The 23524-nt window shown below is 44.4% G+C and overlaps 1 protein-coding gene across 3 annotated transcripts; it reads left to right on the top strand.

Annotated features, from left to right (window-relative positions):
• Positions 1-216: 216 nt before the first annotated feature.
• HP1BP3 (heterochromatin protein 1 binding protein 3) lies at positions 217-22360 on the top strand. Of its 3 annotated transcripts, XM_075773433.1 has the most exons (14): positions 276-333; positions 3141-3224; positions 8621-8820; positions 9255-9357; positions 10800-10950; positions 11287-11446; positions 12507-12650; positions 13221-13301; positions 14945-15099; positions 15863-15953; positions 16635-16794; positions 19269-19380; positions 20254-20391; positions 21157-22360. In XM_075773433.1, exons 3-14 carry the CDS (start codon positions 8725-8727, stop codon positions 21440-21442), a joined length of 1677 nt encoding a protein of 558 aa, XP_075629548.1. In that variant the 5' UTR covers positions 276-333; positions 3141-3224; positions 8621-8724; the 3' UTR covers positions 21443-22360. The 3 variants fall into 3 exon arrangements, with proteins under 3 accessions (XP_075629547.1, XP_075629548.1, XP_075629549.1); XM_075773432.1 differs by lacking the exon at positions 3141-3224 and having other exon boundaries at positions 217-333; XM_075773434.1 differs by lacking the exons at positions 3141-3224; positions 8621-8820.
• The last annotated feature ends 1164 nt before the right edge of the window (positions 22361-23524 follow it).

Raw genomic sequence — 23524 nt, 5'->3', positions numbered from 1 at the left:
CTTGTGTTCGCGGCGCGGGAGTCGTCGCCGGGCGTGACGGCACAGCGCTGCGCATGCGCAGACTCCCTTCTTCCCCCCTCCCTCCTGCGCGACGTGGAGGCGGAGGGGAAAGGGGGGGGGGGCGGTGTTCGAAAAATGCCCGCGGCCTCTCATTGGCCGGCGGCGCGGCCGCGGCCCGCCCTCCACCCCGCGCGCCGCGGCCACACCCCCCCTCGCGGTCCCGCCCCCGCCCCTTTGCCCCGGCCCCCCCCTCTCCCCCCCCCCTCCCCCGCCGGTTCCCCCGCCGCCGCCGCCGCCATTAGAGGGGCCGCTTTGTGTCCGCCGGGCCTGCTGGTGAGTCCCCCCCGCCCGCCCGTTACCGGCGCCGCGGCGGGGTGGGGGAGACGGGGGACCGGGCCCGGTAGGCCGCGGGGTGGTGCGAGGGAGGCCCGGAGGGGCCGCCGGAGGGGCCCCGGGAACTCCCCTCAGCGCCGCGCCCCTTCCCTGACAGGCCTCGGGGGGGGCTGTCGTGACGAGTCGCGACACGCTTCGCGGACAGGGGGTGCTGTCGCGGCCTGCTTTCCCTCCCACCCCCCTACCTCCCGCCATCCTTCACACCCGGGGAGGCCCGCGGTGCGCCGGGCTCGCCCCCGTCCAGGCCCAAGGAGGCGGCCCCGGCCCTCGGGTGTCGCCGGGCCGGGGAGGTGCGCGGAGTCGCGGCCGGGCCTTGACGGGGTGCGGGTCCCCGGCCCCTCGTCGTCTCTCACAAAGGAGGTGCGGGCGTCCAAACGGCCTCTCCCGTCCTGCTGACACCTGGCGAACACCGGCGGGTGTGCCGTGGGTCGTGGGGGGGAAGGTCAGCGGCAGAAGGGGTCGATAGGGGTGCGACACGATAAATACTCGCTATTTATAAACTTAGGAAGTGCCTTAGCTCCCGCGGTAGCCTTCCCGCGTTTTGGTTGCTTGGTTCTGTTTTGGGTTTGTTGGTTTTTTTTTCCCCTCTGCAAACTCACTTCATCAGAGGCCAGAGAAGTGCTGCCACTCGAGGAAAACCTCTGTCTGAGACTTCAGTATGGCTCTGCTTCCAAAAAGAAGCTCTTAATCCCTCTCGGTGCTGCTAGAGATGGATACAGGCCTCAGCGTGAGGCTCCTAGGTGCTACTGAGTTCCTCCCCGAGACCCTGTGGTGGTCACAGCCTGGTTAAAGAATGTTAATTACCCTTCTCCCCTTATTGCACGTGTTTCTCCATACAGAAGGCTATTAAAATTCCAGTCTGGAATGGGACTGTTCCAGAGGGGCTTCCATTCCGGGTTCATTATCCTTATTGCTATTCTGGACTGTGATTTTTTCAGTTAAAACCTTGGAAAGACTTAAGGAGAGAAGGAGCAGCGTACCAAATCTCAGCTGGTGTAAGCTCATGTAGCTCTTGCCAGGCCAGAGGGGCTCCACCAGGTTACGGTGCCCGAGGACAGCTCCAAACTGGGGATGCTGTTCAGAACAAATCCTTCCCGCCTGTATTCTAACTATTTTCAGTCACTGGTGTCTGCAAATCACAGGGGACTGCTCAGCCTGTGCTGCAGGAGAAGAAAAGTTAGATAATGTGGGGTTGTGGGTGTGTTCACTCCTTTTGAAGTGTAGCAGAGGCTGACAGATTGCTCCTATCTGTGGTATTTCGCAGGTTACTCCTTTCAGGAGTCTTACTTGGCCGCTGAATTATTTCTGGGTTAACAAGCGTGTCGCTTCTCAGTTCTTATCAGGCCTTTTGAGTAATAGTTGCACTCTGATTTCCAAGCATGTGACTTTTTTGTTTGTTTTTACCATAAATAGTATTTTTAGCATCTTCAAGAAATAGTTGGCCAACAATCTTTGGCAAGCAGCTATCTTATTGAGGCGGGAAAGGTTCAGAAGTACTCATGTTTATAAACAATGTCACACTATTAAGTTCTTCCATGTGAGGACAGTGTGTGTAGGGGGAATGAGAGGAGAGGAAGGTATCGCTGGTGAGTTCAGTTGGAATGGAGGTGGTTTGATGGGCTGGGCAGGACAGCACTTACCTTCTTCAGGAGGGACTTAAAGAGATGGGTGGATAGAGTGGGAAATCCTTGGAAATGAGGAATGGGTAGGGGGGGGAAATACACATAATTTCTGTTGGGGGAGGAAGAACTTGGTGTATATGCCTTGAAAACATCTACTGGCTTTTGCACCCTTTCTCCCCTTTACCTGCATGTGCTTGCTAATTAAGTAGCTTTTCAGTGTTTCATGTGCTTTCCTCAGGTAGTACTACTTGAATTATTTTTGTCTTCAGAATACCTTTTTCTCTGATGTGTGAATCTTTTGTCAGTGTTTATTACAAGTGACCCAGGGTGTTCTGAGGATTTTAACTTCCATGAGAGGGAATAAAAGAAGTTTTACGTTGATGGACTCTAGGCATGAGTAGATTTTTGTATAGACTGCAAGGAAATCATAGCTTTTATTATGTATAGTTTTGTACTATAGAATAATAAGCAATGGCTGAATAAGTAATAGTTTGGGAGGAGTGTTTACATAGTGGTTTTAAATTTAATCCATCCAAGCAAGGAGGACGTTGCCTATAAAATGTTCTTACCTTGATATGTAATGTTACCAGCCTAAATTTTCCTTCGAGTGTCAGTGGCTTGTCAAAATTCATGTTAGATCCTGGAATTAAGATATTTCATCCAAGGCTGTGAAACTTTCAGCAGTAGACTTTCATGTTGGAGTTGTTTTATGTTTGTGACCTAAATGTGTTATAAACTTAAAGCTGAAGCCTGTGCACTCTAATACTGGCTATTTTGTTCCTTAGTTGCCTGTAGCAGTGGCAACACGTGGAGAATCTGTATCATGGACCGTACTAGCCAAAATGGTTCACAAACTGTGATCCCACAGAGGTTGTCACTGTCACAGTCCTGAGCGTCAGTGCAGAGAGGGATTATTTTTAGGCATCTATGCAAGGAGAAATTCTGTTTTGTATTAGTCCCTTAGCTGAAGTTTCTGTGAGTTTCTAGGTATGATGGTGGCATAATTTAAGTTGCGCACTACCTGGCTCTGGCTGTGTGTTTGGAGACGTAAAGAAAAACTCCTGGGTATAGGAAGAGATTGTTTCAGGCCACAGAAATGATCTGCTGTTACTGTCTTCTGTATAGGTCACAGGTTGATGGAGAAAGAATCTGAAACCTATAGTAGCTTTTATATTGAGCTGGCATTCTTGGTGGTGGAGAATAGTGGAGGTGAGGCATGGATTGTTACTTGTATTTTAATAAACATCTGTTGAGATTGGGCTGACTGTGAGTTGCTAGTATTATACCCTAGCAGTGACGAGGTGCTGAGCTCAGTCCCAGGTGGGGAGGCAGAGCATCAATCTCACTGTAGTAATTTTATTTATATTTTTTTTAGAGAAAGCAGCATCTGTGTGTGCAGAAGGGCAGCATTTAATCTTCACTTTGCTCTGTAGAAGTTAAACAGTATTGGCAAGGTTGTATTCGTGGTGTTTGGAGTCCAAATTCAATGCTACCCTGAAATGAAAATGTGTTTCTAGGCTTCGAAAAACTCTCCTTTGGGTCTCCGTGCGTAGGAATGCATGTGTTTGGAAACCAGAAGCGAGAAAGATTTTCACTGTGCTCCCCTGAACCCTAACGTACTTGGGATTTGACCCCCTCCTTAATGCTGTATAGCGAAGGAATGGATAGAAATAGAAACTGTAACGTTAGTCAAGCCAAAGAATTTCTTGCCTGGCAAGTGATGAGCTATTAGATCTTTGTATTGGACCACTATTTGTCTTTAATTGAAACAAGATGGTTTATAATGCTTGTAGCAGCGTTGGGGCTCAGATAGCCTGTAACAGATCTCTGGGAGACTCAACCGCAAGAGAGTTGCAAATACAGCCCTTGTACCTTAATCAAGAGGGCTGCAAATACAGCCCTTGTAGCTTAATCAGGAGGCAGGCGATTGAAAAGTCTGCTTAATTAGGACACCTCCCAGGAAATCGATGCAGCGTGGTGGCCGTAAGGATCGGGACAAAGTTAGCACAGAACTTGTTGAATGGCAAGTGATGAGAATGCCAGTGGTGAAGTAATGCTCAGCCAGATGTGAAACGGGAGTGAATTTCCGAGCAGGTTGCCAAATAAGGATTAGAAGTGAGGACTAACTCATATACTGTATTCAGTAAGATGTTTTATTCCTCTGCACATTTTTAGACTGTTTTAAATGACTAAATACTACTGGTCTGAATTGATCAAGACAACAGGCAGCTCAGTGAACTACAAAAACAAAAGGGAGATCAGTAAATGCCGGCACATCTTTCTGAAACAGGCAATCAGCTGAGAACTTTTAACAGATACATTTTGTAAAACAAATTTGTGTCAAAGATGTTGCTGGGTGATATATTCTGTAGCAATATAGATATAGAGGGTTTTAGTTAAGGTATCTTGTACCTGAGCTGGATTTTTAGGGAAGAGCTTTGAGGATTTCAGAGGGCCAGAAGTCTTGAAAAAGTTGGCCAGCGTGCAGTTTAGAAGGTAATATTTTGGCATGTTTGGTTTGAATTTCCATTTTTGCTTTATGAAAATATTAACATTTCCTGTGCTTTTTTTCTGCAGCTTCTGAGACGTTTAAATGCTCTTGTACTCAATTCAGTTTTAGAAACTAGTAGATAATTGCACGATAATCAATAGCCTGTTCTTGAAATCCAATTACTTTGCTTTTTTAAGCCTTTCTGATGATAAACAGTCATTCTTGCTTGTGTTGCTTGTAAGGTTGGTGGGTTTGTATCCCTTGACACCCTGGCTTCCAATCTGCAAGAACTTAAAAACTTTTTTCTAGCCCTTTTTGACCTGATTTTCAGACCCGCATCGTGTACTATATACCAAGTCATGTCTAAGAGCACATCAATCACCGGTGTACGTGTCGTGTAACAGTAAGTGGACACCCTTAACGGCACAGGATTGGATATGCTTTCTCATTTTTCCATTGCATATTTGTTTTCAGTCCGCTCAGCCTGTACACCCTACCCCGAGTCCTTGTGACTCTGTATTTCCGCCAGCCTGACAGTTGGCTTGCCATGTTCGAGACCTGATTTTATCCTGAAATATTTTCCCTCAAATGAAATTGAAGTCTGAGATAAGCTGGAAAATCTTATGGTCAGTAGAAATTCAAGGAGTTGGCCAAACTATGCCTCAAATTAACTTTTTTATTTTTTAACATGTTCTTTTGTCTGTTACGTTGGTGGGGGGACTCCAATCTTCTGAAATGTTATCCAAAATACGTATGTTTTGTCTGAAGCCTCCCTTTGGGTTTTTTTTTTTTCCCCCCTAACAACGTGCTGATAGCTCGGGACAAAATTGGTATATTTTTCATAATAGTTCATGGAAAGCTACCTGATCCTTTGATTGGATCTTCTATTAGTGACCATTCCCTGAGCTGGGAGACTGGACACTATCAACCGTTCCTGCTCATCTAGAAATCCAGAAAATTGGGGGGTTTTGTTGCTTATCGGCTCTTTGCTGGATTTGAAATGACTAGTTCATGATAGTTGGAGAACCTGTGAACCTGCAGTTCAAATGACCCATGGGAAAATGAATGTGAGTAGCTATGTGAGGAGTTACTATCTGTACTTTCAAGCAACTTTTTGAAAAGGTTGGTATCCTGATGTTTGTTTCATTGCTGACGTGATTATTTTTTTTTCTGACAGTCGATCAGATTTAAGTGTACATGAGAGTTACCCAACAACCCCCTTGAAAACCTGCATCCTCAACTCCTCAACTGATGGCTTCTTCCCACTTTCGAAGCACAATATTTGTTTGTTTGACATTTGTGTAAATGCAAAATACAGTTATTACTTTCCACTTGTTTACTATTAAGAGTGATGCTTGCAGTCATAGCTATGGTACACATTTAAAGATGTCTTAGTATCCCATACATGACGCAGGGTGTCCAGGTAACAGTTGGTTTGGGCGACTTGATTTTTCAGTTAAATAACTCTTCCTCCAAACTCCCCCTCCATATAAAACAGAAGATTTATTTGGAGAGTTTTTCTGCATTGCTGTTGCAAATAGTCTTTTGCTTTATCTTTTTGAGAAACTTGCCTGTTTGTAATTGACATTTCACACCCAGTCCAGAAAACTACTTTTGATCCCTCAGTGGAAAGAAATAGCCCAAGCAAGAGCAGCTCCTGTTTGGGTCACTCCGAATTTCTGCTGGACGATGTCTTACTTGCATGTATTGTAGGCACTGAAGTTGTGAATCGTGCTGTGCTAAGTTTCACTCTTGAGAGCAAAAAGACTCAAGTAGTTTATACTGTGATCTAAATGAAAGGGTTTTTTAGAACATGGGGAATTTTAAGTCGAGGTTGGGAGTACTGTGTTTTCATGTGTGTGACATGCAGGTCACACAGTTTAAAAATAAGTAAACCCCGGGACCAGGTCAGCCACAGTGCATGCTTGTACGTGTGTGTTAGTGATCCCAGGGAAAGTGTCTTTTGTAGCCCCCAACCGATTTTCCAGAGGATGGATCGGTAACTGGTTATTTTAGCACTCACTTCAAAATGCTGGCAATTTTTTAGAGGGCTTCAGGCTATGCTTGCTAGAAAAAACATTTGATACTGAGCTGAAGCCTGGTGGAATTTTTAATTTTTCCTCTCGCTTTCCACATGTGAAGGAGGAAGGTCCCATAAAACAGGCAAAAACCCCCAAAATAATGTGCTGGGCTGTAGTTCGTATGTTCTAATTGGCCATTAGTGGTTTTTTTCCCCATCCTGAAATTTCATAAGAAAGCTTCATTCATCTCATTTATTTTGTTTTTGGCATGCAGCGTGTTTTGGTTTTTCTGTTTTGTCTCAGAAGAAAACATCCGGCACTGTTATACTCATTGCTTCTACTGGTCCTGAGACAGGACGAGTTCACTGTCATGTTTCACGATGACTGTTCACTGTCAAAGGAGAAGTCGTAGATGTTGCAGGAGTGGATTGGCTGCCTTTAGCTGTCAGAAGCACTGCATTTTGAAGATGGCCAGCAAGATGAATGTCTTTTAGAGCATCTCCTGTGGAAATGCTGCCCAGCGATGAGCCTAGTCCTCCTGCCATCAGACTGGAATTAAAGTCTCTTGGTCGGTTGTGCCGTATGTGTGCGCACCTGACACGACACTGCAGCAGCAGTGGATTTAGTTTATTAATTTATCAGTTTATTAATTGGAGAGGAGATCTTGTAGGTACAATGACGTAGTCTCTTGCATCGCTAGTCCTTGTGAACCATCGTATCTTAACGCGCGTTCCCCTCGACTCTTCTTTCGCTGCCGCTGGTTTCTGAATGGAAACTACCTACATAGCTTGGCGGTTTAACAAAAATACTCTGTGCAGACAAGGTGGGTTTTGGTTTGCCTGGGAAAATAACTGCGGTAGAGAGAATCCCTCTGATCAGTTAGGAGTCCCCACTGCTGAGTAATAAGAGGACCATGTTTTTTGGGCAAGAGCACAGAGTAACCGAGGTGGTATTGGTGTGGTACAGACCATCCACCCCTGCAATGGAGAATGCAGTGCAAAGTGCTGAAACTGTTGTGAAAGTCATCTTGAAAACTGCACCGGGGTGATGTTAGTTCTCTGTTCAAGAGAGAGACACTCAGACTTGGGAAATACCTATTAAAAGTGAAAATTTATGGTAAGTGTCTGCCTTCTTGTCCGAGGAGAAGAAAACATCCAGAATAGGTAGAAATCGGGAGCATTTGGCTATTTCCCTGTGAGGAAGGGAAGAAGGCAGTCTGGAGCTTGATCTTTGGATGGAACGGCGGCGAACGGGTCCAGCCCTGGTTTGCTAGAGGTGAGGTTTTGCTTTTGAGGTTTTTAAAGGGGGCGCTGAGAAGAGGAACTCAATGAGAAGTAAATCCTGTGTTTTGTGATGGAAATAGTGGAGTGCCTCTCCTTAGGAGAGGCTGATACAGGTGCATGGGCAGCAGGTAAGAAAGGCTGTAGAAGTACAATGGTAGTAAGGGGTGAGACTTGATGAGGATTAAACTAAGCTTAACCCATTCGGTGCCCATGACGGTGCGTGCATTTGGAGGAGAGTTTTGCAAAGCTTTAATTTTTTTGTGGAAGGTATGGAGACTGCTGTTTTGACGGTTATTTTCTTGTTCAAGGACTCATTCATTTCTATAAATTGCATGGGGTTTAGTTTGGGAGGGACATGGTTCGGGTCCCAGCGTTTGTATTTTCTGCCTAACAGATTTAATGGTTTAATTCCTCAGGCTGATAGAGGCTGGATCAATGTGTCAGCTCCTGCTTTTACCCAAAGCAAATGACTTACTAGTTCCCTCAACGCCTTACTTTAGGCACAGCGCAATGTCTGCTTTTTGTTAATGCTTTCTGTTAAAGAGCCTCTTTATTCTTTCAGATATGTTTTAACGGAGCAGGCTGCAGGTCTGGCTTACGCCTTTACCATTTCTGCTACATCCATAGCACTCAAGTTTGCATACGTGTTTTAGCATCTTTGTTGAATGCAAGTGTTGATTGTCAGTTATGTTAGTCATAAGCTGTAAGTCATTTATCCTTCTTTTCTTTTTAATCTTTAGTTTGTTAGATACATGGACGTAGATGTTTTTGTTTTGTTAATTTTCACACCACATCTTTTCTGTACTTTAGGTTGACTCCTCACTGCACTGTGAAAACCATTAGGAAAAAGTCCTTGGGGTTAAAACCTGGGGCTCCACAGTGTTACCTGCACTTGGGGCTAGAAATTAATTTAAATGGCGACTGATCTGTCTGAAGCTGAACCCGTGCATCATAAGGCGCTTCCACTCTTAACGGGAGCTCAGCTGATCCACACGGACAAGTTAAGTGAGGTAGGGGCTGGCCCGTTCTCCAAGCTTGCCCTTGGATCAGTCCTTGACTTCCAGTCCTGCGGAAGGTTACTCGGTACTCTTTCTCCCCTGCTTGTAGGAAACTCGATTGGGAGTCTAATAAACCTTGGAGGCATTCTCCTTCCCCTTCCCTGCTTTCCCTGAGATGATGTCTTTGTCAAAATCCTCAAATGCTCATCTCATTTAATTTGGAATTGGAAAGAAATTACTTCTTTTATAACTGTAAAACATGGAACTATCCTCTCCTAGTATGCTTCAAAGAAGCTGGTTTGAGAGTTACTGTCTTTTAAAATTCTGAAAAATCCAAATGTAACCAGAATATTTCTACATGCGCTGCTTTGATTTGCTTTAATCCCATTTCAAAAACTCTCTGCTTTTTTCCAGGATCTGTACTGATTTTTGTGTGCTTTTTCTAGAAAGTTGAAGACGACACAATGCCGATCCGTCGCTCGGTGAATTCTTCTTCCCGAGAAACTCCTCCGAAAAGCAAACCTGCTGAAGGTGAAGAGGTCAAAGCAGGTACGGTAATAGTTCTATAGTGGATTGTTAATGTATATCCAAATATAGGCTTTTGTTCTGAAACTCCTGAAAAAACCTCCTGCCATGATTAAAATATTACTAATGCTTAGCTTCTTTTCACAGGCTTTTCCTGTATTATTGGGAAGTCGTATTTTGCAGCCACTCTTTTCAGTCTGAACCCATTTGTTTTGTCCTTCATATCCCGTGGCAAAACCCTGACACTCCAGACATGAAAATATAGCTAAATACAATCCCTTTCAAGCTTGCACGTTCTTTAGAGTAAAGGCAGAAATTGTGAAGTTTCAGGAGTGTCAGGAAGATGGCTTGAGATCAAAAGGTGGAGTTAATGAATGGAAAAACAAAGTATTTAATTTTTTTTCTTTCTTTTCCTGAACAAAAGGATTTTACCCCAATGTGTCATCAAATCTAGTCTGATATTAATGTGTCTGGTCCTGGCAGCCTCACCTCAGTTTCTCAGAATGTGTCATTTCAGTATTACATTCAGTTAGTTTCACTGACTTTCTCCTCTTTGGTGTCACAAATAAATACATTACATGTGAAACTAACTAGTAATACACTGCATATTTTAAATACTTGACGTCTCCAGGGGAAAACTATGCACAGGAGCATAGCAGGAGTGCTTAAGTTCCTTCTCAGAGACGGAGAACCTGTCCACTGCATGGAGCAGTCATGGTAGACAGCTCTTTATCCAAAAAGTGGGTAATGGCAGTTTACATGCATCTTATCTAGCAGGCAGCCCAGTCGCTAAGCTATTCTCAGCTAAATATACTGGAGTTAATTTGCTTGGTAAGTTGATTTCTGACTGGATTTGATCCTGCTGATAGAGAGGTGCTTCTGCAAATGCATGCACAATCTAAAGCTTTGCCTGGAAAAATGTGATTGAACGGTTAAAATCCTTCGGGTGCCACAGTGTGTAGTGCAGAAACAGCAGTGTTTGAAGACAAATTGGCCATAAACAAAGCCACTTGTATGTATCTCCCAAAATTTCTTGTAGAGTTGTATAGTCTTGCACCTTTCTGAGTTAAAAACACATAAACCTCAACCTAGGAGAAAATCTTAGTGTTTCATGGTGCTGATTTCCTCCTCCCTTCCCCACCCAAGGCTCTCTGACAATTGCAACAGTAACTTCTGGAGTTAAGAGGAGAGGACTGGGGGAATTAGTTCATTGTGAAAACACTAGGCAATGTTGTTTGAAGTTATTCTGGCGTTTGATGGCTGATTGCACCTTACTGAAGCTCTTTCAGTAGTTTTGTTCGCTTCTTGAGTTACATTCAAATCATCTGTTTAAATTAGAGAAGAGGAATTGTCTGGTGGGACATATTTTTGGGGGTGTGTTCTTAAGCTTTCCCCCCACCCCCACCTTCCTGAAGAATAGAGGCTAGTTTTAGGCAGTAACTTGATGCGTTTTCACATCTTTTTAGATGCAGAAGTCACCTCTGAGGAATCTGCCTCTGTTGGAGAAGAACAAGAGAATGAAACCCTGCCTGCTGCATCCAGCGAAGCAGAACAGCCAAAGGAACCTGAGAATGAAGGGAAGGGGGAAACAAAGTCCTCAGAAGAAACCAAAAAAGAGTAAGGCTTGCTTAGTGCTCAATTCAGGAATTTGGGAAGGATTCTGGAGAAAGTCAGGTTCTAGAGATAGAAAAGATGGTGGGAGAGATGAGGAGAATAGGATGGGTCCCTTAAAAAGGTGCTCGTATTTCTCAGGAGGAAGCTACCAATCAAGTGTAGCTGCTGCTCTAGAACATGTGTAAGGCTGAATATCAAGATAGGGTTTCTTTTTTCTAATAGAAACATCAAAATTATTTTCAGTGTCAGATGTTTCAGGGGATTTTTTTGTTGTTGTTCTACTTGTTGGTTTGTTTTACAGTGTCCTTTGTCTTACTATTGCTCTGTGTTTTTCCTAAGCGAGAAGGATCAGTCTAAGGAGAAGGAGAAGAAGGTGAAAAAGACCATTCCTGCGTGGGCTACTCTTTCTGCTAGCCAGCTAGCTAGAGCACAGAAGCAAACTCAGATGGCTGCCACCTCACGTCCCAAAATGGATGCTATTTTAACTGAGGCCATCAGGGTAAGCAGGAGACAAATGTTTCTTTTGTTCATCTGTTGCAAAGCAGAATAATTTGTATGCCTAAAATCCACGATTTCAGCTTGCTTATGGTACAGATGATAGTATTGTGTGTTAGCAGGAAACTTACTGTGTAAGATTCGTATGCTTCTGCTGGAAGGCCATGGAGCTGAAATGCGAGTCCATGATGATGATGATGATGAGGGGCCCTGTAGCTTTTTTCTTTGTTTAGAATTTGTTTCCCTCCCAAATTACATTATTAGAAACAGCTAGGATGACATAACCTGGTCGAGTGCTGTCATCATTTAATTTGGTGTGCCTTCTAGCCATATTTAACTTGATTTACCTTGATTAATCCATCTATTCAATACATGCTTTTTTCAGTGTTAACTTATTCTAATTCAGGACAGATGGAAATACTGTAAACTAGCATTCCAAAGTGGTGTTCGTTTTGGTTTACTGTATCCCTCCTGGTTGTAAGAAGAGACCTGTGCTGTCGTAGTTGCGCTGCTGCTCTCCCCTTGAGACCTGGTTCGTGCACATTGCCTTCACAGGAGGCCTCAGCCCCACCAGCCTTAATTGCAAGATGACCTTTCCAGCTGTTATATCTTCAAAATATGAACTTCAACTTAGGTTTTTTACTAATTTACTAACATCAATCCTCTGACTTCTTAAAAAAAAAAAAAAAATTGGCAACTTGTTCTGAATTAATGGTTACTCTATCTGACATTAGTAAAACGCCATACAAATTGTGCAGCAAAAAAGGTGACTGTATTTTGTAGCAGCATGTAGTGTTTAAGCCATTAGGTGCAAGTGCTTCAGAATAAGGGAGTAGTTAATAGATGCTTGTGGTGCTGCTTTTGTGTTGTCTGCCTTCAGCCACTCTGAAGGGGAAAATTAAGTATTTTCGTAGTCATATTTTATACTCTTGAGTCATTGTGGGGAAAAGGCTGGCCCTGGCATCCTGTGCCGATACGCATCCGTTCGATCTCTGTTCTTCCAGGCCCACAGCAAGATAATTGCAGTGCAGGTAGTTTCTGCTAGCTTTTTGCTTCTGTTTCAGGCATGCTTTCAAAAGAGTGGTGCGTCAGTCGTTGCAATACGTAAATACATCATCCACAAATACCCTTCCCTGGAGCTTGAGAGGAGAGGCTATCTTCTAAAGCAAGCACTGAAAAGGGAGCTGGAGAGAGGAATCATTAGACAGGTAAGAGTTGCTTTGCAGAGCAGCACTGGAGGTGGTATTACTCAATTACATGGGGGTTTCTTAAACTCCCTTAGCAGGTCTCTGGGGTGGTCGTGTTCTCCCTCGTGGAGGTTAACCAACCTCTGTCTGCACTCTGTTAGAGACTGACAGAATTGCAGCATAGTTTTGTCAATCAGATACTTTGCACGGTTGTCTTTTGTGCAATTTATGACCGTTTCTTGGTGTTGTGTCATATAGCATTGCAGCAGCATGTGTCTTCAAACTGAGTCTCACAACATCACTTCTGCAGCAGGATGTTTCTTTTACCACTGTAATTTATGCCTGTGATATCTGTTGGTGTCTCCTGGTCAGGACGGCAAAGTATGTTATTAATGTCTGGCTGTGGTTTCTGATCTTAATGACATGTTCAAATCAGGCCCCTGCCATAACAGCCCATTGTCAGGGTGACAGTGCATTCAAAATCTGTGTAATGGTGTTGATTTGTCTCTTTCAGAGAGACTATTATTATTATGAGAATTATTATTCTGAGTTACTTTGTTAAAGACTGAAATGGACTTTCTTTCAAACTAGGTGAAAGGAAAGGGAGCTTCTGGGAGCTTTGTGGTGGTGTCTAATGCAGGAAAAACTGTTCCGAAAGCCAGAGACAGAAAGGTAAGATGGATCATTTTAAACAATACTCTGAAAAATCTTGCACTGAAACACATGTATCTTACGAAATGCAGCCTAACCCCAACCCAAACAATATTCTCCTCCTTGCTGTACTTTTCCTCCCCAAGTAGAGTAATTAAAACACCCCTACCACTAAAATCAGAATCAGAAAGCTAGTATGAGAAATTAAAACCAAGTAGAATAATCAAAATCTTAGTTTTAAAATGTTTACATTAAACCCCTAGGCTTTGGTTCAGAGGCAGAAAACTGAATAACCATGAAGTTCCTCTTCTGTCTTTACCTGGTAGAGAGAGATGCCTCTCAGGTATTGTAAGAGAGCTTTATGCTACTGCTGTTTCTGTTATATCTGTTGCATGGGTAAGCGGAAGACTTCAGTCTTCAGGACTGTCAGGTGAACGTTTTTCCAGCAGCTATGAGGGCAGAGGGAGGAAGAAGAAAATGTCCTAAGGCTTCTGGAAGAAAGCTGCTAATGTTGGCTCTATGTTTTTCTGAGGTAGTAAAATGCGATGTGGGTTTTTTTGAGCCTAGTCCTCACAATTATCCGTGGTCACAGCACCGCTGTTCTCCACTCCCTGCGTATGAAACACGTTTCTAACACTGCAGTTACAAAACGCTTAGCTGGAATTGCCGATCACCCTCACAGCTTAGACGGGTGAACCCAGAGAGTATCATAATGCCTTGGTGCTTATCTCTTGGCTACTGGGGAGACCAAAAGTCCTAAAACTGAAGGAAACAGTGACACACTTGGTACTAAGGCACTGAAGGAGACGAATTGCATTGCAACTTCTTTTTAAACAGAGCTCCCTGGCTCCATGAGAAGTTTGAGCAAGGCACCTGATAACTGCTAACACATCACTTTTCTTGTCTGCAGCATATCGATGTCTTTGTTCCTAGTTACTCTCTCTGTGTTGCAGCAAAATTAATAGCTTGCTTTTGTTTTGGGTGAATTCAGCTAGCAGTTCAGCAGCTGTCTGGGTGAGCAGCACCCTCACCCGTTTGACCACTTGCAAAGCTGCTGTCCAGCATCAAAATCATTAAACTTCAGCACGTTTCCTCACTGATTTTTCTGTATAAAGAACAGACCTCCCCCCCCACCCCCCGATCATCCCCTCCTCATGGTAGCAAAGTGATGGAGGAAAATTCAGGAGAAGGGAGTGTTGGCTTCAATCAAGATTTCATTCTGTCAGGTGGAAAAAAAAAATACACTCCTGTTTAGCTGTTCATTTTTTGGGAAGATTTGACCTGTGTAAACAGATCTTGCCTTTGATGGTTTTTGTGTTTCATGTCAGCGTGTATCATTTTCACCTTTCTCATTGAATGGTAGCAGAGGAAAATGTCAACAGAAGGAGGAAGGAAACTATTAAAAATACAGATGTTGTTAAATACTCAGCAATTTATATTTGTAAAACTTCCCTAAGACTCCTATGAACATTCCAGCCAAATTTGCTTGATTTTACTTAAACTGCTAAACTTTTTAAATTGTTAATTTAAAGAGCTACCTTGCAGAACTTGATTTTGCAGATCTGTGGCCAGTGTCAGGAGCACTTTTCCCTACCTGTGCATTGCTGGTTCAGAAAACCCAGAGTTTTAGGCCCCACTGATGTGTAAAAGTATGTGTATTTCAGAAAAGCACTTCCGTTTCGACTGCGGAGCAACAAGTCAAGCTGGAAGATATCCTGCCGCTGGCTTTCACCCGCCTTTGTGAGCCGAAGGAAGCTTCTTACAGCCTGATCAAGAAATACGTGTCTCAGTATTACCCCAAACTCAAAGTAGATATAAGGTAGGTGCAGGAGTACACTTTTGCAAGCAGAGCTGCGGAGGAGCAGTGAAACGCAGCCTTCCTCTGGCTTTGCCTCACTTCACGGTGATTCAGTTCGGTATTTCAGCAGGCGGCAGACAGGTGGTGCTCTGCGTTGTAGAACCTGCAGGAAAGCTTGAGGAAAAGCTGTGCCTTTTTCTGCATCCCTCCGCACCCAATCTTTGTTTCCTGACGCCGACATCAGCATTGCTGTATGCACCTCCGCCCTTAACCAAAACCAGATCCCTTTAGCTGCCTGGATGTGGAGGCCTGTCCTTGGGATCTCGTCCCACTTGGTCCTGGATGCTTAAACTGGCACAAGCTTACAGTAATCTTTAAGTTTGCGGGTCAAGGCTTGGGGAGGAAGCAAATCTAGGAAAACCCTGTGCATCGCCTCTTAGAGGGGCTTGTACTCAGTCCCTTGTTTGTTTGTGAGCTGACTGACTCATTGCCCACTGAGTCCAAATGTGCTTCTCAAAACAAGTAAATCCTTCCAAGTGGAGCTTGTCTGTTGCTGGATACGCGGTGACACCAAGAAAGCGTTGCAGTTGAATTTCCGCTAACGTACATTGTTCTTCTCGTGTAATCAGCACTTGCTGACAGATCTCCATTTAAAATGTCTTTATGTAGGCAGATACCACTTGTAAGTACTGCTCTGCTCACACTCTGTATAAAGCATTGTTTCTCTGTTTGTTTTTTAAGCTGTCAGCATGTGTCAGTAAAGCTTTATCCTCCTATATTTCAGACCCCAGCTGTTGAAGAATGCCCTGCAGAGAGCTGTAGAGAAGGGCCAGTTAGAGCAGATCACAGGGAAGGGAGCGTCTGGGACATTCCAGGTCAGAGCCAGAGTTCATCTTGTTTTGTTGCTGTACTGACCGCAAGCCTTGGATATAAGTTAATGCGCCCTCTCCCCCTCCCCAGTTTTACTGGGTACACCTTTATTTAGCAGCCTGTCATATTCGGGAATTGTCAAACTATGAAGCAGTAGGACTCTTACTCTCCCCTTGGTCTACATTTCTGGAGCAGACCCCCCTGCCTTCTGTACTTAGTGTGCTCCACAGGCTGCTTCTGCTCTGACTCACTAGCACAGTAGGGGAGATGGTGGGGTAATCTTTCCTTTCCATCACTAATTGTAAGTGCAGTCGGTACCCCAGATGCCTGCAACGTCTTTTTCTCATGTCTATGGTGTAGAAGTCTCTGGGGCACATTTGGTCTGTGGGATGGAGGAAGATCTTTTTCCTTCCCTGAGTGACAGGCCCTTAGATTGCCACATCCTTGCAGTGTATTTGGGGACTAGGACAATGTGTTACCGATAAAAAGCACTCCAGGCCAGTTGACTGAATAGGCCGGTCCTCCCAATTAAAGCTGGGAGAGCAGCATTCCCTGTGCAGTGTTTTAATATAAAACATATCTGTGCTAATGCAGGAGCGCCGACCCACCTGGTGCAGAGGAGCTTGTCCTGACCTGGTTTGGGAGAATTTTGTCTTGATGCTTTTCTCTTCCTCCTTGGAAAATAGCTGAAGAAATCAGGGGAGAAGCCCCTGCTGGGTGGGACTCTGATGGAAGATGCCATCCTGTCTGCTATTGCGGCCATGAACGAACCGAAGACCTGCTCTACCACAGCGCTGAAGAAGTATATCCTGGAAAACCACCCAGGGACCAACTCCAACTTCCAGGGTAAAGTACCAATCTGTGTAACACTTCTGCATGCTGACAGAGAGTCCTGCAGCTGCAGATGTGTCTGTGCAGCACCTTTAAACTATTCCGTTGAGCTTGCCGGGGGAACTGAACTGACAGCTGCTCGGCTCTTTGTGCTGCAGAGATGCTCGGCGTTTTTAATTCCCATTAGTTCCTTTCAAGCCTGACAAAGGCTAGTTTCTGAGATATAATGCGTGTTTCTCGTGTCTATAGCACGTTCCCAGGAAGGGGGAATAGCATTCAAGTGGTTTATTGTTCTTAAATCACTGAGCTGATTTCATCTGTCTCTCTCTATTTTGAAAGGCTTACAGCTTGGCATAAATGCAGTGCCTAGTTGCTTTTTATTTAGAGAAGTTGTATAGTCTAACTTTTTTTAAAAATTCACAAGCACCCCTCTTGCTGATTTGTTTGAGGTCCTTCTTTGGCTCTGATTTGTAAAAGGTCAAGCAAGCGAGCAGAGAAACTAATCCTGTTGTATTTGGAAAGAGATTTGGCATGGTTTTGTTCCCAGGAATGACACTAATGTCTGTTTTGACTTTTGCATTAGCAGAAGCAATGCTAACAGAGACTTTAAAGTAGATCTTCTAATGGCTTGTTTGCATGATTTGGTCTGAGCCCCGATGCAGTTGTTTAACCGAGGGGAGAGGTCAGAAAGTAGATCAGTTTGTTACCGTGGTGTCACAGTGCTGGTGCCATCCCTCAGGACATGGGCCGGAGAGGAGATTGCTGATCCCGCGCTTTTCACCTGGAGCTGAAACATGGCATCAGCATGGCTGTTTGATGCAGAACTTACCAACACATAGAGCAGTGCAGGTTTCCTCACAGCACTGCAGGCTAAAGAAGTTCCCTGAGGCCTTCTGCCAGTTAGAGACCGATGTCAAGTGAGAGTTCTTCATCTCAGGGCAGGGAGAAGAGTTTCCAGGCTTACTAAGCCCTTGCATGATTTATTTTCAGGACCATTGGAAATTTCCCTGGCCCTTAGAGGCCAGTGTTTAGCCAGCCTCCGGTGCTTGTCAGTCTCGCAAGTGGGATAAGGAAATTTCAGCTTGCAATCTGTTGTTTTCTTTCTCCTGCCATTACATAAGAGGAATTCTGATGATCTCTGCTCTGTTTTAAGAGCAACTGGAGGAAGATTTGGTGAGATGTAAAAGCAGGCGGGTACACACTACAGAGCCAGTGCTCTGCATTCCTCCCCATTTTATACCTCATAACCGGAGTCAAATCCTCTACGTGCTGCTATTGATCTTTGGTACTCAGAGTAAACACAGCCGTATCTTTTATGTGTTTCTCCTGTTTATTAAAGTATGGGCCTTTTAAAGAGTTCTTGAACTATGACGATCCTAATGTTGCAACACTAGTAATTTAATGGATACAATCAACTCAATTAGCTGGGCAAGCTCTTCCAATGCCACTCAAATTAAAACATTTCAGCAGAGGTAGCCTGGAGGCTGGTGAAGGTATGGCACTGTCCCAAATGATCCTCTTGATGTGAAATGTCAGTTCTTGATAAAAGTGCATTTCATAAGTGGTTGGAGTGAATACCTTTGCATCATACAGAACAGATTCAGATGACGGTTCAGCCAAGCACATTTCTTTGGATTTTTCTCTTTCCTGAAGTGAACCTCTTTGGAACGTGCTTAAGGACAGGCCTTGCTTTTCCCTTCATTTGGAGGGAGCTAAATATGTAAATGGTCCCTCTAATTCCAGCTGAAAATGGTTTTGAACTGACTAAACAACTTCAGCCCTTTGCCAGAGACAAAGATCCCCTGTACTTGCACAGTTTCAGTTACAATTCTTACACAGTGCACAATGGAACAGAAGACTGGAACAAAAAATGCATTTGTCATATTTCTAGACCAAATATTTTCCCTTTTTTAGAAAAAAGCTAAAACCAAACCACAGAAAGGGGAAATATGAAATTTAGAACACGAGGAGAGGAAAACCAGGGTAAAGGTTTGTTTTAAAAATCACTTTGGAGAACAGGGTGAAGAAAGCTGAGGCTTGGATTAAATTTGGACAGAAGTAGTTACATGGTGCTGTTGAATGCATTTATAAAGGAGGATCCTTTGATCGTGACAACAAAAACATGCACTGTTCTTGACTTCTTCCTTTGGAGAATTTAAAGCCACAGTTGCTGAGTGTTCAGGAACAAACACTTGCATCTTGTATCTGTATTCCCTTGAAATAAGACTTACTAAAACTTCTAAACACGGTGGTCTAGCAGAGTCCCACACGCAGCAGCTGCTCTTTGCCGAGTGCGAAAAGAAGCACTCAGTGATGTCATCATGAGTCTCAGGTCGCCAGTGCTGTTTCATTCCTCTGCAGGTGTCCTGGGCAAAGGAGGCTTCATCCTTTCTCCAGCTCTGATTTTGGAAGGCAGAGAGCAGCGAGGTTAGACAAGTGGATAAAGATAGTAACACAACCTTTCTCTGATTCCCCCCCCCCCCCCACAGTGCATCTACTGAAGAGAACCCTGCAGAAATGTGAGAAGAATGGCTGGATGGAGCAAATTTCTGGAAAGGGCTTCAGCGGAACCTTTCAGCTTTGCTTCCCTTATTATCCTAGGTAAAGAGCTTGACTGTAAAATGATGTTCAAGAGAAGTGTTGCGACGCTGAAGTTTGTAGGCCAATCTCCTATTTACAGGGAAGTATGTGGAGGGTTCAAAATAACTGATGAACCGCAACGTTGTCACCCATACTCTAGATAATGACACTACTTGGGTATCTGACTGTGAGTGGGCAGAAAACTGACTTCATTAGCAAAGGAAGCCTTTAAGGGCAATAAAAATATTGGGCTCAATAGTCTGAGGTATTCTGTTGCGATGCTTTTGGGGTTTTTTATTTTATTTAAGTGTTCCCATGCTAAAATAAATTTACATGAGCAGGTAGTGTGGTGGCGATCCTAATGCAAGGATGCTCGTAAGGAGTAGGACCCAGCTGTTTGTCTCTCTTAATGCCGGTGTGGAGGAGAGGTGGGAGGAGGGAAGATGACCTAGATTAGCTGCTGTGAGACTAGAGCAGCCTTTCTTCTCCTGCTGTGAGTATCTATTGTGCTGGGCCACGTGGAGCCCGGGCATGGTGACTTAGTGTCCAAGGAAGAGCTGAACGGCAGCATAGTCATTAAAGTCTCTGCTTCCCACCTTCTTTTATTGTGTACATACAAAGTCCTCGGTGGTTTCAGCCTGGGTTTGGAATCACTGAAGTCTGGTCTTGTGCCTTTGTTGTCTGCCTTCCTGTGTTTGCACAGAAGGAGCAATGAGGAAGAGACCCAAAGAAAGGGCAGCTTAGGGCTGGGGCATTCCTAGTGACTTACAAGCTGTCGTGCTTCTGCTGTTGCAGAGACTAAGTAACGCTGGTTTCGGATAGCAGTAAACACAAGTCTTGGGGGTATTTGTGGATTAGGCTGTAAGTTGCACTCTAACAAGAACCCTCTTGTAGCCCAGATGTGCTCTACCCAGAGAAGCAACAGGATGAGGACTCTGAGGAATCTGATGAGGAAGAAGAGGAGGAATCTGAGGAGGAAGAAGAATCTGAAGAGGAAGAGTCTGAGGAGGAAGAGCCACCACCAAAGAAGAGGTATGGCAGCATGAGAGATTAATGGGCTCCTTGGGATGAAATAAAAGGGACTGTCACAGCTGTGGAGCGCACAGGTGTGGTTACTTATCCACAAGGCTGTTGCTCAGAGGTATTAGAAGTAGTTTCTAATTATGCCTTGCTCCAGAGATAATGATCTCTCCCATTCCATAATTTGAAGCTTACCTCTTTCTTTCTTCCTCCAGATGAGAAGAGAGCCCGTATTTATTCTTTGTATTGCCGTTAGTCTCCTAAAGTCGCCTTTGGTGCCTTACAAAAGTGACATTTCACATGGGACTTTTTGTGTTTACTAAGTGTTTCCTTAGGCAAACTTTTCCCTACAGTATTATTTGCAGTTCTGTAGCCAGATATGAAACTGCCTTACTCAGAATGTGGATTTAAGATAAGTAATAAAATTCCACTTAGAGAGGAGAGAGAGTGCCTAGGTCTCTTAATGGTTCTGCCAATTGACTTTGATTCATTGTCATTATTTGTATGTTTATATGCCTAACAAAGGAGTTTGAAGCCTTGCTGGCAGAGCACGGTGGCGATTGAGAAGTGCTTACCATGGCAAGATCCACCAGAGGAGTTCTTGCTCTTTGGGATTTAGCTAATGAAATGTACTGCTGCATAAAGGAACATCCGTGGTAAAGAACAAGGATGCCAAGATCTGCTTCGTTTATGCAAATTGACGACAGCAGCTCTGCTCTGGCTAGCATTTGCGCCTCCACTGAGATCTTATGCTTCCTCTTTCTTTTCATCTGACAGGATGCAGAAGAGACCGCCTCCAAAATCACGGAGCAGGGCCCCTCCGATGAAGCGAAGGGAGTCCAAGCCCAAGCCAAGAAAAACCCCCGCAGCCCGTCGGGGCAAAGCGAAGCCCCCTCCCAAGGTGAAAACCCCTGCTAAGAAAGCCAAACCAGCAGCCCCAGCCATCAAGAAACCCTCTGGTGGCAGCTCTTCTAAGAAACCAGCAGCCAGCGGGAGGAAGGAAGTGAAACCCTCTGCCAAGGGCAAATCCACCATGAGGAAATCTCTCCGGGCAAAAAAGTAAAATTTTTCCACTGTCAGGGAATCCCATGGTCAAATCCACAATCTTGTTTTATAAGTCAACGTGCATTTGTATTTTAGTTCTGATGCTTAAACACTTCTTTAATTTTTTTTTTTTTCTTGAATGATGGGGGGAAAAGCTGAAAACTAAATCAAACCAACCCGAGCATTTGTTAGATCTCAATGCTGTGCCTCGTGCCTGCCCCTCCCCTGGAACAAGTCATCTTTAGTTTCTGCAATAATTTTAGGACTTTTCTAGAACGTACATGATCTGTACATTTTACGGTGTTCCTCTTGGGTTTGGGGGGGAGGGTTGGCTTTTAAAAATTCTTCAAAGAAGATCTTTATATCTTTAGACAGCAGGAACAGGATGATTGAGGGAATGATTCTTAATTGAGAAGGTACAACGGCAGAAGAGTCCTCCCTAGATCCCTCTGCATGACGAGGTCCTTAACGCTTCTGTTATACATAAGAAGCTGTGTATATACAGCACTTGCACTGAGTCCTGGAGGTGTTTCTTTCTGCTCGGCCGTTAGAGCGACAGGCTGAGGCGGCAGCGCGTTTCGCTCCTTCAGACCAGCAAAGGTTTGTTTTGATGGTGAGTCAGATCTTCAGTAAATGGAGGTTGCAGCCGTCTACTGATGGTCTGATGCCAGAGGGGCTGCAAAAGGGGTAGTTCTCGGTTAGGCGGGTGATTTGAATTAGTGTTTCCATACCACATCTGTTACCTTAAAACCAAAATATATAAAAGTCTTCTTGAATCCAACTTTCAAATGTTTTTAAGAGATGAAGAGCCTGAGTTTCGTCACCTCTTGTTTACCCTTTTTTAAAGAAAAGTTGGAGAGCTATACAATTGCTAATGTAGAGATGTTGATAAGTGAAGAACATGCAGTTTGCTAAAATAAAATGAAACTAGATTCCAGGCCTGCTTTGTGTGTCCTTTCTCTTCCTCGCCACAGCTTTCTCCTCCTGGAAACGTAGAGAGGAGGGAATTACAGTCGCCACGGATTGCTGTAGAGGCAAATCTTCAATAAAAGTACATTGCCGGCGTGAAAGAGCGGGGCTGTTTTAGCCTGAGCCCCTGCCAAGCTCTGTAGTTGGACTGACACGTGACCTTTTTCTTCCCCATTTTCTCTGGAGACAAAGGTGAGCAAGAAGCAAGCTGTTTGAACCTCTTCCTGCTCCTCTTCTCCCTCTGCCTCCCCCATCAGTGGGGACAAAAAAAGACCAGCTGAAATCTTCCCCCTCCCTTCTGCCCTGCTCAACAGAGCAGCGCCTGCGTTGAAAACACGCTCCACCACCTCCCCGGCTCTCCCTTGGACAGGGCAATGTCGGCGATTCGAATGTGACCTGACAGTCTTTTCGCTTAACGTGCTTTCGGAAAGAGCTTTGTACATACTGTGCTGAGAGGAGTTGAAGTACCTCTAGAAATAACATGCAAAAAAAAAAAGAGAAAATAGCTTTATTGAACATACTCTATTCAGTTGCCATCCCAGTGTGCTATCTCTACCAACAGAGAGTTTAAAAAATTCGTATAGAAATGCCCTAAATTGTTCCCAGCCCCATAACGAGGGTGCAAACAGCAGGTTAACAAAAATCACAGCTGATAGGGCACTGGGAGAGTGAAAGCACCGATTAAAGAGTAATCTGCAGGGATGTAAAGCAATTAGAAACATTAGTTAATGGCTCTTTCCTAGGGCTACTTGTACCGAAACGGGGGGTTTCGTCAGCATTTTCCTCCAGGCAGGCGCTACCGTGAGCCAAATTTGCGAACAGGCTTTTCTCATCGATAGGATATTCATGGGGAAGAGGAGTCCTCGCCCAGCTGCGGGGTATTTTGCGACCTCCTCCTTCCCAATAACATTCCCACGCCAGCAATCCCACGGATATTTGTTAAAGCGCTGGTCTGGATAACACGGATTTTTGCGCGTGAGCTGCAGGACGCGTGGAATTAGAGTTGTGCTAAAACCAGCCATTAGCTCCCTCGGTCAGCACCAAACTCTTTTTTGGTTGTGGCTTTAATTGCTAATTAGGTGATTTCTGCATACCGAGTCAAAAAAAAAAGCCGCGGATCTGGTTGTATTGA

The sequence above is a fragment of the Balearica regulorum genome, chromosome 21 (genome assembly GCF_011004875.1).
Source record: "Balearica regulorum gibbericeps isolate bBalReg1 chromosome 21, bBalReg1.pri, whole genome shotgun sequence".
Lineage (NCBI taxonomy): Eukaryota > Metazoa > Chordata > Aves > Gruiformes > Gruidae > Balearica > Balearica regulorum.
The sequence above is the reverse complement of the archived record's forward strand: the minus strand, read 5'-3'. Positions and strand labels throughout refer to the sequence as shown.